We start from the raw sequence: 16940 nt of genomic DNA on the forward strand, positions 1-16940 counted from the left end.
GGCAGCTCACTGAAGTTAAGAGCCTGTGTCTTCTAAGGTATATACTTAAAGTTTAAAGGAGGATTGCGAGCACCCTCTTCACCCACTAGTCCAGCTGTGTGATGTCACCCACAGGAAGACCAACCAGAAGAATCCTAATATAAGTGTACAAGCCATCAAATGCAAGGCACCAATAAGTGGAGTCATGGCCCATATGAAGCCCTCATCACAAATATATCCTTGAGACAGCCACCACTGTCAAGAAGTGATAGTAATGATATTTTTTTTTAACCACGCTTCCCCTTAGGATAACATTAACTTTCATAGATATAGATATCCAAGTTATCAGAGGGCCCATTGACTCTGTAAACTGATAAAGCTGTTTTTCATGTATTTTTTTTATCATGCGCAAATTGAGCAATTAAGGAAGCACAAATGGTAAAACAGGCCATGGTGCTGGGTGATAATTGCATAACTAGGTCCTGTATTCTATGTCAGGACCGGAAGCTTCGGATTATGCTTCTCTTCCTTTACTGAACAAAACACAGCAGCCAAGGAGTTAACAAAATGAAAACTATAACTCCCATAAACATTTGTAGTCCAGGCTGCCCAATCCCAGGCCAGCCCCAACTATAAGTCCCCATAGCAACAGATCCTCCTCTTTCTTTGCTGCTGCGCGGCCCAAGTTTAGTCCATTTTATCTTTTCTTGCAAATTGCGTTATTTTAATGTCATTTTACTCATTGTGTAGTCTCGTTAGTTCCGTTCGGCCCGTGGAGTGGGAGCGGGGCTGAGCGGCGCTTGAAAGGGCTGCGGTCGGCGACCCGCCCGTCTTTAATCACCCTTGTGCGTGCTCGGAGGAATCTCTTCCCTCCTCCGATCGCGTGCCGATCAGTTTTTTCCCTGGGGCATTCTTGGCCGGATGCTTTATCTTAAACGCCCTCGGCGCGACTTCCCGGGTGATTACTCGGTCTCTATTTCTAGTTTTTTCTTCCCCGCACCTGCACGCGTTCGGAGCTTCGTCTTTCCTCCTAGGCTCCGACGTGTGCAGCCCGCGAGGAAGTAAAATAATGATTTTGGCCCCCAGGACGCCCGACGGGGCGCATAAACAACCAGGCTTGGTCTAGGAGGTTATTTCAGGTGCTCCCTCCACGTGATTTGGGCCATTTTCAGGAGTGTATTCTTACAGTAAGATTCTTTAACCTGTTGGGGTTGCCTCCCCCCTTGAACTCCCTCTGTATCCTGCCATGGCTTATTTTGCTGGGGAGGATGAGTGCTACCAAGAGGAAGTGTAAGGTCCCTTCCTTGAACAGATGGAGGAGAGACTGGTACAGGCCCTTGGCCATCATGTACAGGACTCTGTCAACCAGGCTTTGATTAAAACATTGAAACCATTTACTCTGCCTTTGGTCCGATATGGACAGAGAGAATTGATGGGACCTCCTCCCACTGGATTAGGGGGTAGAGACACCCAATCTAGAGTCACTGGTTTTACCAGCAAAAGACCGTTGCGTCCATTGTCCTCACCGGAAATTCTTTCCCAGATGGCATCGGCAGTGATCAATGATCACGAATGTAGTTCAGATCTCCTACCGCCCTCTGAAAACTTCCCTCCTGCTTCAGGGGCCCATAAAGATCTTTAACAATCATCCGAGTCCCATTCAGATTCAGATATTTCAGAACCCAAGCAAGCGGGCAAACATAAGACTAAACATTATGCCTCTGACGATATATCCCCTCAGGGGAATTTACTCTTTGACCCGGAGAACATTATTCACCCCAGATCCACAGAATGGGTTTCTTGTGCGGAGGTGGCCCATTATGTTCAAGACAGATTGCGTAAGGGCTTCAATAAAGATGTACACAGTACCCTGCTTTCGGAATGTCCTCGTCCCTCTCTGCAGGGCAAAGTGGCTGACACCCCAGAGCTTTACCCCAGTGTAGCAACTTTTCTAAAGAAGTTTACCAAGGATCCCAAAAAGGGACTAGACCGCGCCTGGAAAGGATGCGAGGACAAGATGCTGGACCTGCCCGTTCCCATTACAAAAATCCTTGAATTAGCTGTTCATGCTAAAGAGACATATACGCTTTTAGATCCTCAAACAGTGCTTGAATGGGCCCAAAGAGCCATTTACCTCCTCGGAAACACAAACTGCCCCATGTCCGCCGAGCGCAGAAAGTCATTTCTTATGCGAATAGACCCCAAATTGGCAGAACTTGCCCCCTCTGAACCAGGATCCTTGGCCAATGGACTCCTTTTTGGAGACAAATTTGTGAAAGATTTAGGTAAATACGTCTCCTCCTTTACAGCTCTTGACAAAGCCCAATCCTCCATGAAGCGGATGTTCACTGGTGGACTTGTTACCAGGGCCGGATGTTATCGAGGTCGAGCGTCGGGCCGAGGTTTCTAGCAGACCTCTCCCAACTACGCCCCTAGAGGTCAAGGATATTATCAATCTTCAGGATTCTACCCCTCCAGAGGTAGAAGAGCCCGTGGTCGTGGTTTCAGAGGCCGGGGCTCCGACCGTTCCCAAGACTCCTCCACTTCAGGTGAGAATTATTCATTTTTCGGAGGTAGTTCTTGGGGGGAGATTAGAGGGACATGTTCAAGCATGGGATCGCATTTCTCAAGACCCGTGGGTGCTACAAACTATCTGGGGCTACAAGCTGGAATTTTATTCCACTCCGAGCCAGATCCTTCCCCCTCTCCCTCTCCTTTTTTCCCTAGCAGAGAACAACTTTATAGACTCAGAAATCGAACACCTTCTTCGCAAACAGGCGATTGTACCTTTCCAGCCCCCATCCAAATGGTTTTGTCAGTACTATTTTCCTCGTTCCAAAGAAAGGAAAGGGTTTTCGTCTAGTTTTAAACCTGACAGATTTCAACCATTGGATAGTCATTTCAAGATGGAGGGTATCCATATGTTGTGAGATCTTCTTCAAAAAAAGACTGGTTAGTGCGTTTAGACCTCAAAGACGCCTATCTTTCAGTCCCAATTTTCTCCCTCACCGTTGTTTCCTTCAGTTTCAATGGAGACACCAATGGTAGGAATTAAAGGTTCTTCCCTTGGGCTTTCCTCTGCTCCGTGGTGCTTCACAAAGCTGCTTCGGCCTGTAGCCCAATTTCTTCGAGAAAGAGGCGTTTGCCTCATTATTTATCTCGACGATCTTTTGATCCTGGGCAATTCAGATCCTTCAGGACCTGGGATTCTTGATCAACAGCGAGAAATCAATAACGACTCCCTTGCAATGTATAGAATTCTTAGGTTTCCAAGTGGATTCAGTGGAGGCTCAACTGAAGTTACCCTTAGCGAAACGGACATCTATCAAGAGAGAGTTACAGAAAGCCCTTGCCTCTCCGACTTTATCATTGCGGATTTTAGCCTGGTTGGTGGGGCTTCTAGCCTCCTCCATTTAAGTGATTTTTCCAGGCCCCTTGCATTACAGGGCTCTTCAACGCCTAGAGATATTGCATCTTCACAAGGGTCTCTCCTATACGGATCAGATTCCATTATCAGAGGAGGCCAAGACAGAGATTGTCTGGTGGTTGAACCATATGGAAGCATGGAATGGCAGGGCCATTTTTGCATCCTCTCCTGAGATTGTCATAGAATCGGATGCCAGTCACTGGTGCTGGGGAGCTCGTTGTGGCTCGGTGGAGATGGGGGGTGTAGGCCTCGGAGGAGCTGAATCTCCACATCAACTGTTTGTAGTTATTAGCAGGAGCCTTCGCGATTCGTTCGCTTTTTTTTGGACAACATTTCAGCTGTGAGTTACATCAACCGACTGGGGGGGACCAGATCTCACCTGTTTGCGAAGATTGCAGGGAATTTTGACATTATTGCCTTCATAATCAGATTCATGTAATAGCGGAGTACATTCCGGGGCGCTCCAATGTGGTGGCGGATTGGAATTCACGTTTTTTGAGAGACTGCAGCGATTGGATGCTGCATCAGTCGATCTTTCAGAATCTCACAGAGAGATGGGGTCTCCCGGGTACAGATCTATTTGCATCCCGCCTCAATGCCCAACTGCCGAGATTTTTCAGTTGGAGGCCAGATCCTTTAACAATGGGAATGGACGCCTTTCTTCAGAATTGGCCACAACAACTTCTTTATGCCTTCCCCCCTTTGTCAGTGATTCAGAGAGTTCTTGCTCAAGTAAAGAGACAATTAGCCGACAATTAGCCAATATCATTTTAGTGACACCTCTTTGGAAAGCTCAAGCCTGGTTTCCGGTAGCGATGTCACTATCATGTGCCCTTCCAGTTCATCTGCCATTGTTCCCGTCCCTTCTTCTGGATCCTTTGGGGGCCCCTCATCCTCTTGTGATCCAGAATCAGTTGAACCTCATGGCATGGAGACTTTCCGGAGATGCTGGCAAGTGCCGGGAGTTTAAGGAGACGCTTTGTTCTTTTTGTCCCAATCCTGGGCTCCTTCCACCCATAAGCGATATGAGGCATCCTGGAAGAGATGGGTGGGTTGGTGTGGTGAACGGAGTGTTGATCCCTTGGGGGCCCAGATTTCCATGATTGCTAATTTTCTCTCTGAGTTGGCTTTGCGGGGTCTCGCTTACAGAACGATCAATAATTTCAGATCTGCAATTTCGGCTGGACATCCCCATGTGGACGGCAAGACTGTTGGGGAACACCCGTTAATTTCTAAGATTCTTCGAGGCATCCGGATGGTTAATCCTCCTCAAACACGTTATTCGGTCTTGTGGGACGTTAATATTGTCCTTCGTTTTATTAAATCTTGGCCATGCAATGACGATCTGTCACGCAAACAATTGTCCGCCAAATTGACTGTCCTGTTGTGTCTTATTTCATGCAGATGCGTATCGGATGTAAAGCCTTTGGATTTGACAGGTAGAGTATTCACTCCTTCGGGGGTTTCATTCACAATTTCTAAACGTACAAAAACTGCATCTCAATGTATTTCTTACCCAGATTTTCCACATAATCAGAAATTGTGTTTGGTGCAATGCTTGAAAGCTTATGAAAGTTGTACCAGAGATTCTCGCAGAGATGTAGGAGGTCAATTATTCATTTCTCTGCAAAAACCATACGGTCCTGTATCAGCGTCCACTTTGGCTAGATGGTTTAAGTGGCTTTTAAGGGAAGCGGGTATTGACACTTCTGTGTTTGGAGCTCACTCCATTCGAGGTGCTATGGCTTCTAAATCATTTGGAGCGTGTTCCAGATTAGAGGATAATATGGCAGCGGCTGATTGGTCATCAGACAATACGTTCAAGGTATTTTATGATAAACCTATTGTTGATATAGCATCTATTGTGGTGGATCAGCTTTAAACTAGCATAATCCGAAGCCTCCGGTCCTGACATAGAATAAAATATTTTCTAGCTATTGTATCAATAATTTTCAATTCTATTAAAGACACAGAGGTGAGGATTATCCCACCCATATACTGCTGACAAATTGTAAGGTTTACTGTATGATTTGTTGGAAATGCATATTTGTGATGATGAAATGTATTTAAAGTCATTCCCCCCCCGAGATTTATTCTTTTTCCTAGGATATTATTAGTATATTTTCTTTACTTTTAGGTGCAATTACCAAGGGTGAATGAGATTTCGATCATTGGTTCATCAAAGTCCAGTTGTTTTGGTGAATTTGTCAGCATGTTCCGATGCAAGTTATGAAGAGCTGGAGTGTGGTTCGTCTGTCGCAAAGAAAGAGGAGGGCCTATTGCTATGGGGACTCTCATATTTGGGGCTGGCCTGGGATTGGGCAGCCTGGACTACAAATGTTTATGGGAGTAGTAGTTTTCATTTTGTTAACTCCTTGGCTGCTGTGTTTTGTTCAGTAAAGAAAGAGAAGCATAATCCTTGCCTCCGTGTCCTTAATAGAATTGAAAATTCTTGACACAATAGCTAGAATTTTTTTTATTGTTGAACAGGAGTGAGCTGTTGTGGATTAAATGCTTGGTTAAAGAACTTGATGTCTTGAGTACTGAGCAATTAATTTATGGATACATAAGTATGCGTAATAAATAAAAGAGCAGGCATTCAGCAGGCCTGGGCATCTGGAGGGAACCAACACGCAATTCTGCAAGATGCAGTGAGCCGGTAGGAAATAGCCACATAACAACATTCTGAATTGATGTATGGCATCCCAGGAGAGGAAGTTATCTCTTGGTTCATGGCTACTAACCATGACAATTCTTGCACTGCACTGCCCACTATGCATTGTAAAAAAGTTTTGATACTTCTGCCCTATCAAAACAGGTACTCCTGAGCCCCAAAATGTGGATGAAGCCAAAAACCACTCTCTAGGGTGCTCACAAAATTGTCTGGCGACAGCTACTCTGTAAAGACAGACCATAATAAGCATTTACAATGCAATGGGTCTCTCATTTGCGGAGTTAGAGCTATTAGCGTTGAAAACTCCTTACCGGACTTTTCTTGCCACATTACTTGAAAATCAAAAGTAAAACAGTTTCACAAGTCTATTCACAGCGCCACAGCCGCCATGAGCATCAGGAGAGACACAAAAGAAACAAACATTTGCAATGCACTAGGGTCTTGCATTTCTCCGAGTTACAGCTATTAGCAGTTGTAAACTCCCAATCGGATTTTTCTTTCCACATTGAAAGAAAAAAACTGCGCAATCGCACTGCTATTAGTGGTTGTAAACTCCCAACTGGATTTTTCTTTCCACATTGAAAGAAAAAACAGCGCGATCGTGCTGCTACAGTTCACTCGTAATGAAACCTACCGGCAAAAGTGCAATTAACTATGTAACAGGGTCAATGTTTTGCAAAGCGCTCAACTTCTGCCAAGCGAGATCGCGCTGCAAACAAAAGATAAAAGGTAGTCCACAAACCTTATGGGAAACAGCGAGCCTCGTATGTTTCCAGTACTTGGTCACTGTGCTCGAGGAGGGCTAACCACCAGAAAAGGCATGACGTATGTGATAGCCAAGCCGGTAACAAAACCTCCCAAGGAGGGACAAACGTAAACCATTTACCAATGTCATCAAAGGATTTTTGAAGGGCGAGCCCACGAACAAGTGATAGTGGTAGGCGTGACGTGGGCGTTATTAAAAACCCAGATAGGTACCACACGTCAGAAAAGCAGCGCATACGCGCTGCTATGCTCGACCATAAAAAGCCTTGTAGCTCCCAACAGACGGTGGGTGAGGCTGTCATTCCTGCATGCTTCTAAGTCGAAATGGGTTCACCTAGCTATTAACGACTGTGGCGAGAACATGCGCCATATGTGGATATCGGTTTATCTGGTAATGTTTTACTTCTCACGAACTCTGTAGTTTTTCCGTAAACTTCGCTCTAAATGTAAAAGCACAGAGTCAAGATTAGGCTAACCCAATTACACCCAATCTATTCAGCGCACATCCCCTTCATTCTGGGCCAGTTTCTTCGGCTGAATTTTTAGGAGGCTCACATATCTGTTCAATGAATCGCTCCATTTGTCATTTTGGGAGCATTCACATTTCCGTTTAATTTTGTAAGAGGGATTCGTTGACGCGTTTACTTTATGTTTTTATATCACTATACTAAACATATTCAGACTCAGTGAAAAGTGACAAAGTAATAGTCCAAGGTTTTAAATAATGTTAAATCATGTTTGCAGCAATATTTCCATTCAAAGTCCACACGCAATTAGTTGGCTTACCAGGTTCTGCACCATACACATCCGCTCACTTCTTAGCTCAGCTACCAGCCCATAAATATCCACAAAGTCATGATGGTTGATGTGCTGGGATAGATGGTCCAGGGCCACATACAGGCCTGTTCTTCCCACTCCAGCGCTAACACAAAGAGAGGAGAAAGAAGCCGGTTACAGATCCATGAAATATGCAAGGCAGACCTTGAGTGAAAGAGCTACTTGCTTCCGTTTTCTCACTGTAGTGGCATCCATGAAAATCTGAAGCAGCTAGCTGCGATACACTCATAACACATTCATAGTACAACTTTACACGTGTGAAGTGGATGAAATAATTCTGAGTCATTTCTCCAAAGAATATCAATTTCCTGTGGCTCCATATTGTGGTCGGATATGGCTATCCTAAGCGTATGCCGTGGTTAGGAATGAGGTCTGACCTTTATTTTCTGAAACTAGGGAGGAATACTCATTTGCCTTCCTCTTAAAAACTATGTCAAATATGGTTCATCTGAGAAGAGTCATTTCTTGTTGCAGAAATGAGCTTATTTTCCATGCTGTAATGAAAGCAGGAAATTGGACAGCAAGACTTACAAGAAACATTTAGACCTGTATTTGTACAATCTGTGTGCGTCTCGTTTGCTTCTATATTGGGGGAGTTTAGGCTGTAAAAGGTACGCATTTTGTGATAATTCAGATTTCACTAAAATCAACGCCTTTCCATCTAATTCATATGTTTTTTCTGCAATTTTTACGGAGTTTGTCTGCCTATCCTTTTATAGCTACCATTTGCAGTTTAAATGGGAACATGAGATCATACCAACAAGACCTAAAAACAGACAGAGTATGGCTTCTGGTCACTATCCGTCAGACATACATTTATTGATGTGTCTTTCATATCTAATCAACCCGCTGGAATAATGTAAAGTTTTATATTTGCTTTTGCACTAACGATTGCAAAACAGTAGCCCTTTTCTGGTATGGCACTTTCAATACCACATCACGCTGCTCGTGAAATGCTACAAGGGGTAATTCCCCCCTCAATATATTGATGCATATCTTGCATGAGGGTATTTCCCTCACAGGCCATGGAAGGGGTGGGATCATCCATGCACCGTCTTCTTCCAGCTCAGTTCCAGTATTTCCCTGACTGGCTTAAAGATGCTCTCGGCTGCCCTCCTGTTTTCACCACAAATACCTAGTGCACATGGCCATCAAACTAAGTTCATCCAGGAGAAATCTAGCCTGCTGCTGAAGGCAATGCTGGATAGGACCTTAGTTGAATACACATGCTGCTACTACATACTATCACAACTCACAACTTTTTTGGTCTGAAGTCTGTTTGCTTAGTGCACCTGCCTACTGCCTCCTATATACAGGTATGAAATATGACTTGCTTTCTCTGTCATCGTACCTAAAATAGTGGGGATTTGAGAGCCAGACATCCATCTATCCCTGTTGTTGCCCATATTTCTATTACTGACAGAAGCAGCTAGCCACCTAAAACCTGTTGCCATTCTCTTCTCTATCACTAGTGATGGGCCACCTGTGGATAACCAAAAAGCACCTCCTCCAATCTAGTTTTTGCATGTCAGTACCAGGCACAGTCTAGCCTATGCACACCAGCCAGAATCTAGACTCAGAGTTTGACCTTCTTTCACCGATGTAAAAGTGTAATGTATCGCATTGTGAAAATTCATATGCACTTTTACACAACCCCCACTATACCTACTATGCACTTGCTATACAGTGCTTTCGATGAAGTGCTTCAAGCAAGGGTTGTGACCAGGAAGACTAATTTTTCCATTTACTACATATTCCTGACCAATGGCGTAACAAAGGCCCCTGCACAAGCCCGCGGGGACACGAGCTTCAGGGGGCCTCCTCAACAAAAGTGGGAGGTGGTGGGTCGGTGAGGGGGGCCCCCTCCATGTACTTTGCAGGGGGTCCCCTCAAATTCTGTTATGCCACTGTTTCTGACTGTAAACCATCTAAGGATTTTTAGTGGTGAGTGCACAGAGTGGTTGCAACCACTGACCATGACCCCCCCGACACAGGATGCTACTGAGAAGGTAGATCCCCACCCATATAACCATATCACTGAGGCAGGAGGAGGCTCCCTCCAATCCTAGGTCTGAAGTAAAGAATTCGGAGTGATGGCACAAATGTAAAATTGCATTTAGAGATAAGGAGTGATGATGCACTCAATCACTTGTCCATTCACTGACGTTAGCGAATACATTATACCTTCTCCAGATTGCCCCTACATATTGCCTTTGCTATCTACAAACTGCTCTTGCCCCTTCATCCATTCATAAGTCATTGATTCCTATAGTCATCCATCAATGCACTAATCTTACCCATCTCTTTATCCCTCCATAAACTGGAGATTCAGTCATTGTCTCTTCTCTCATTGAAGTATTCAATTGTTAGTACATTCATGCATTCACCCACCTGCCAAAACAAACATACAATCAATCTGTGCCAGGCCCATCCTATTAGATTTGTCAATTTGTGTTCATTTTAAAAAGTGTCTTCTCTCCTCTTCTGCTCCCAAAGTTTCTCAATCTTTACCCCTTAATTACTCCTTGATTGGGACAGCTTGTTTTTGAATGGGAAGAAGGGATTGAAACTTCTGGTGCACTTTCTATTGATGCTCCCTCCAGTATAATTTGGAAGCAGAAAGATACCTTTGTCAACAATTTGTTTATTTGTTTTACAATAAAGGACATGTTTTCAAGGAGAGTATGTTTCTCCCATGTGATCAGGCTTCATCAACTTGTGTTGAGAGAAAATGCGTATATACGAAGTTGTTTTATTTAAATTTTACCTGGTAGCTCCAACTGACTGTTTTCTAGTGATAGCGCTGGTCCCTTCAAATGACAACTGCATTTTATCTTTTGTTGTGCTCCTTACTATTTTTGTGTCAACCCCTTGTACGCCCCGGATGTAATGGTTACATCCATGGCTGCGCCTCTCAGGTGTCATGGACGTAAACATTACGTCTGTGTACCGGCACTCGGGGGAAGCGCTAGAGCTCCCCTCAATGGCCGGCCCCCCCACCCTCCCAGGTCAAGGTTGGAAGGGGAATCACTTACCCTTCCACCTCCCCCCGTGGCGTCTGATGACATCAGCGCACGATCGGACGCGCTGACCTCATCAGAGACCTGCCCCTCCGCGCTGGATCAGAAGAGAAATGCTTTTGCATTTTTTTTCTGAACCCTGAAGGGGCAGAGAAAGGCATGAAAGGAAAGGAAAGGCCTTTCCTCTCCTTTCATGTCTCTCTCAGCATTTCTGCTGCCTGATCGCATGGAGAAATGCCCACTAGACACCAGGGAATTCTTTGTAGTATTGTAATTGTCATGAGGGGAGCGGCCCCTTGGGCAAGGGCAGCTCCCCAGGGGACAAATGTCTTTTAGGATATTTCTGCCCCCTGGGGCAGATCGGCCTAATGTAATGAGGCCGATCTGCCCGGGGGGGGGCAGAAAACCCCTAGACACCAGGGATAATTTGTTTTTTTGTTTTTTAATATGTGGGGAGCGACCCCTTAGGCAAGGGTCACTCCCCTGAGGGCCACATTATTTTGAGGCCATTTCTGCCCCCCCTGGGGGCAGATCGGCCTAATATGGGGCAGAAACCACTAGACACCAGGGATTTTTTTTAAATACTTATGCCTAAGGGGAGTGGCCCACAGATATGTATATTTTGTATTTACTTTGTGTTTGTATGTATGAGGAGTGACCCCCTAGGCAAGGGTCACTCCCCTGAGGGGCAAATTGTATTTAGGCCATTTCTGCCCCCCTCGAGGGCAGATCAGACCATTTTTGTTAGGCCAATCTGCCCCCAAGGGGAGCAGAAACCACTAGACACCAGGGATTGGTGTGTGTGTATGTGTGTGTTTTGTTTGGGGAGGCAGCCCCTTTGACAAGGGTCGCTCCCCATGGGGGCACATTACTGTTGGCCATATATGACCCCCTTGGGGGCAGATCGGCCTATTTTTGGAAGGCCCATTTGCCCCCAAGGGGAGCAGAAAGCCCACCAGAGACCAGGGAAGATTTTTTTTCAAAATAAAAGGGTGGTGTTATGGCCATACCCGCACCCAAAATAAATGGGGCTGAAGTTGTTCTGCCCACCAGTGGGCAGATTGGGCAATTACCCCTGATCCACACCCCGGGGGGCAGAAAGTCTACTAGATGCTGGGGAATTAAAAAACAAATAGTGGGGTGGTGGCTACCAACCAGTATGAGCCTGGTTATGCCCCCACCCCAACTGACGGGGGTAACAGTCTTTCAGCTCGCCCCGCACACTAAAACATCTTATCCCATTGTAAGCAAGAGGACATTTGATTATTTTGGGTTTTGGTTTTACATTTGGGCCATGAGAGCTTGGCTAACTCTCAAAATCGTCCCACTTGGAATGGTAAGGGCTGCACTTTTTGGACTTAGGGACACTGCCATATAGAAAAATCCACAAGACCTAGACACATCTGAAAACTAAACATTTGGTTGATTCGAGGGTGGTGTGCTTCACATGCACCCCGCACCATTTTCTTACAAACAATGCCCTGCAAACCTCCAACTTTGATGGAAATCACACATTTTCCCCACAGTTTTTTGATGGAACCTTCCGGAATCTGCAGGAATCCACAAAATTCCTACCACCCAACATTGTCTCATCCATACCAATAAAAATTCTGCTGCACTTGTCAGCCTAAAAATGTTTTTTTTTCAATCTGCCCTTTTGGACCCGCTTTGGTTCCCCTTCAATTTTGACATGTTTTGGCTTTTCCCTGTCACAGGCACTTGGTCCACCTGCACAAGTGAGGTATAATCTTTACTTGGAGAATGAGGGGAAGGTTGGGTGGTAGGAAATTTGTCCGGCTGTGGTGATCCCACACAGAAATGTGGGAACAATTAGATTTTTTAGCTAAATTTGTGGTTTGCTGAGGATTCTGGGTAAGAAAAAATTGTGGGATCCACGCAAGTCACATCTCCCTGGACTCCCTCGGGTGTCTAGTTTCAGAAAAGTCTGGGTTTGGTAGGTTTCCCTAAATGGCTGTTGAGCCCACGACCAAAAACTCAGGTGCCCCCGCAAAAACAGGTAGTTTTGTATTTAAAAATTTTGATGTGTCCATATTGTGTTTTGGGGCATTTCCTGTCGCGAGCACTAGGCCTACTCACACAAGTGAGATACCATTTTTATCAGGAGACCTGGGGGAACACAGAATAGCAAAACAAGTGTTATTATATCCTTGCCTTTCTCTACATTTTTAAATCCAAATGTAAGACAGTGAGTAAAAAAGACATCTATTTGAGAAATGCCCTGTAATTCACATGCTAGTATGGGCACCCCGGAATTCAGAGATGTGCAAATAACTACTGCTTCTCAACACCTTATATTGTGCCCATTTTGGAAATACAAAGGTTTTCTTGATACTTATTTTTCACTCTTTATGTTTCAGCAAATGAATTGCTGCATCCCTGGTATAGAATGAAAACCCATTGCCAGGTGCAGCTCATTTATTGGCTTTGGGTACCTAGGGTTCTTGATGAGCCTACAAGCCCTATATATTTCCCCGCAACCAGAAGAGTCCAGCAGACATAATAGTATATTGCTATCAAAAATCTGACATCACAGGAAAAGGTTAGAGTAAAACGTGGAGAAAAAAGGCTGCTTTTTTCACCTCAATTTCAATATGTTTCCATTTCAGCTGTTATTTTCTGTAGGAAACCCTTGTAGGATCTACACAAATGACCCCTTGATGAATTCATAATTTTGTCTACTTTGCAGACATGTTTAGCTTTCCAGGATCCAGCATTGGTTTCACACCCATTTCTGTCACTAACTGGAAGGAGGCTGAAAGCACAAAAAATTGTAAAAATAGGGTATGTCCTAGTAAAATGCCAAAATTATGTTGAAAAGTTTGGTTTTCTGATTTAAGTCTGCCTGTTCCTGAAAGTTGGGAAGATGGTGATTTTAGCACTATAAACCCTTAGTTGATGCCGTTTCCAGGGGAAAAAAACACAAGCCTTTTTCTGCAGCCCTTTTTTCCCATTTTGTTTAAAAAAAAAACGATTTTTTTGCTGTATTATCGCTAATTTTTTGGTCTCCTTCGGGGGAACCCACAAAGTATGGGTACCTCTAGAATCCCTACAATGTTGGCAAAAAAGGGCACAAATTTGGCATGGGTAGCTTATGTGGATAAAAAGTTTTGAGGGACTAAGTGCGAACTGCCCCAAACAGCCAAAAAAAGGCTTGGCACCTGAGGGGGAAAAGGCCTGGCAGGGAAGGGGTTAAACACTGGTTGGACTTTAGGGTTTCTGACATATTGTGTTTAGGTTTTACAGTGGTAATGACACCACAAAATGAATTTCACTGCAGTTATAGCTGTAACCTTAAATACTAGGGTAACACAAATCCTCTCAATCGCAGTAGCATTATTGCTGCATCAGAGTATTACCCTTGTAAACTCATCAAATGGAGATCACCACCATAATGCTACGGGTGAAAGTGGTCCCTCAAAATACATTCATATGGGCATACACAGATTGAGCACCAAAGACTTGCTTCTCCTTCAGTGTGTTATTTTGATAGGTTGTGAGTCTGAGTTCACATATTCCTTGTCGGAAAAAGATTTGATTGGCTGATTCAGCACGTTTCAATGAGGGCTTCAATATGATCCGTAAGTGACATGTGGAGCTTAACAATTAGATACATACAAAAGTACCTCGTTGTAAGGTTCAAACACATGCTTAAACACACACAAATAATTCTATTTAGCACTAATACAGTGATCAAGTATTAAATATTAAAAGGAAAAAAACAATAAAAACATTAAAGACATATATAAAAATAGAAGCAGAATATTATAGTTTGAAAACTAGTAGTGTCAAGAACATTTTGTTCTTCAGTGCCTCCATGTACAACTCATTAAATGGTCCTTTTTCATTAATTTTCAGGAGTGGGTGGAGATGGCGATGGGCTGACACTGCCGAGATTCTGCTCTCCCCTGGGCCCTGCTCCCACCCACTGTTTAATGCTCCTTTCGGCACTTACTGGTCTATTCTTCTCGCCACTCGAGTTGAGTATCTTGTCAATGAGCCTTATTTGCCTATGAGAGCTCCCAGGCATCCTCACATGCCCCTGGTCGATCTGTCTCCATAGATTGCCCTGTAGGCAGACATGGCACAAGCAGAGATTGTCCTATGGAGAATGAGTAGGTGCTCATGATGGCTGCTTCTTCACAAGCAGGGGATGGCTCTCGAACTGAGGTTGAGAGGAGCTCCGCATCTCAGGTCGGCCAACCAATTATGAAGCTGCTCCAGATGATTTAGGGACTAGTTTGTCACTTCATGAGTGCTCGGAATACAGATTAACTCCCGCAGCAGCTCCACCAATTGCTGATCTGCTGATGGATGCTGTAGAGGTTGGTGCATCAGTTTCAGCTCCCCTGTCTGTTCCTCTCCCACTGTCTTCCCTATCAATCTGCCACAATGTCTAAGCCACCTCATCAGCTGCCGTGATACAAGGTAACAGTGTAACTGTGGTCGATTTTTCCTTTAACTACTAGTTCTCCAAGTGGCAATCTGGTACAGCACATTGAGCTTTCCAACCTGGAGGGAGTTAAGGGACCTAAAAACAGCATACTAAAGATTATTGCCCTTTCCTCTTCCAAGACGGCATAGCAGCCGGTGTTTTCCGGCAAAAGAGGCTGGAGTGATGTACAAAGAGCACTCTCTACTGATTCTCATTCCCACAGTCAGGTCAATGGCTTTTCCGCAACTACACTGAACAGAAATGATCAACCAATCTTAGTCGCCGGCCAGACCAATATCCCCGGAGGGAGTCAAGAGAAGTACCACATTGCTCCATTCTGAGTAACCCGTCTGCATCTCCATCCTAGGTTACTCCCAATTGTAGCCCCCCCAGCAGCAGTGGGTTACAGCTAAAAAAAAAAGAAAGCCCCGGCTCTCCGGAGAACTAATACTAATCGGAGCAGGGTTTCCCTGGTCACAAGAGTATTGTTAGTGATGGTCAGAATCATGAGGCTGTTTCTCCTACTGGCAATCTGTCAACACCAGGGCAGTGCGTGCTGTACGGGCGACTAGAATGCAAAAACCCAACACTCTCAAGATAATGTAATTTATGCATTGTACTGATATGTTAATGTTTAACCTTTTGCATTGCAGAATTCAATCCAGAAGATTCATTCTTAAGGTGCTTAATAATACTGTTCATTTGCAATGTATTGCTGTAGGCTTTCAGAGTGAGTCAGGGTGTGGTCCCTTTCCAGGGCCTTCTAGAAGTTTTCTCTGCAGCATGCCTGGGTGTGGTTGTGGGCTGGGCCAAGACTCTATAAAAGGCAGCCAGCCCAGCTCCACGTGCTCACTATTCAGAGGTCCCAGAGCAGAGCAGCAGCAACTTCCTGAGCTCCTTTTCCGGTGGCCTACCTTGACCTTCCAGGTCTCTGCGCTTCATACTACAGTGGTGATCCTTAGTCAGGGCGGTAAGACAGAGGTTGGGCTGGGCCCCCGACCCCGTAATAGAAGACGCTCGAATTCTTGGGCCTAATCCTTCATGTTAAAACAATTTGCTCTGGCGCGTGTAATTATGCGTTTTGGATTTTTCATGGCATTTGTATGCTCGCATTCGAATCGGCAAGACGCGCAATTCTTTCCTTGTGAGTAATTCTTGATATTCATTGTACGCTACCATTTCCTTGGCAGTTTCATGGTGGCATTCGAATCGGCAACACACGCGATTCTTTCCTTGGGAGTAATTCTCGATATTCATTGTACGCTACCATTTCCTTGGCAGTTTCATGGTGGCATTCGAATCGGCAAGACGCGCGATTCGCTTCCCAGTGACTTAACCTTTGATTTTCATTGTGGCACAAGAATCGGCACAACGCACGATTCTTTCATCGTGCTTAATTAATGTTATTTACTGTGCGCTACCATTCTAAGGCATTTCCTTGGTAGTATTCGAGTTGATAAGTCGCATGATTTATTCCTTGAATCTACGTTGTGTGATTTCATGGTGCACAATCCTTCTATGGTGTTTAATACTTATATAAAAACCTGCAATGTGCACAATTCATTTTTTAATGTTTTGTGAGAACACAAAAAGACCAGAGTTCTAGATGTAATGCTGTTTGTTCCTGATATGTATTCTTAAAATAAGATTCATATGGTGGTTCAGAAATTACTCAGATTGTTTCCTGATTCTCATGCTAACGAAAGTACTTGAATCTGAAAGTTTTATCTACTTCTTTTGTTTCCTCCACAGGTATTCAGTCATCTAAAAAGCCTAGTCATTTTA

At 44.5% G+C, this 16940-nt stretch overlaps 1 protein-coding gene across 1 annotated transcript in view; it reads right to left on the reverse strand.

Moving 5' to 3' along the window:
• Positions 1-16940, reverse strand: part of PTPRQ (protein tyrosine phosphatase receptor type Q) — a 1423303-nt gene that overhangs the window by 61958 nt on the left and 1344405 nt on the right. The window contains exon 61 of the mRNA XM_069227528.1: positions 7632-7767. Within this exon, the coding sequence (XP_069083629.1) occupies positions 7632-7767 (136 nt within the window). The remainder of the gene's footprint in view (positions 1-7631; positions 7768-16940) is intronic.

The sequence above is a fragment of the Pleurodeles waltl genome, chromosome 4_1 (assembly GCF_031143425.1).
Source record: "Pleurodeles waltl isolate 20211129_DDA chromosome 4_1, aPleWal1.hap1.20221129, whole genome shotgun sequence".
Lineage (NCBI taxonomy): Eukaryota > Metazoa > Chordata > Amphibia > Caudata > Salamandridae > Pleurodeles > Pleurodeles waltl.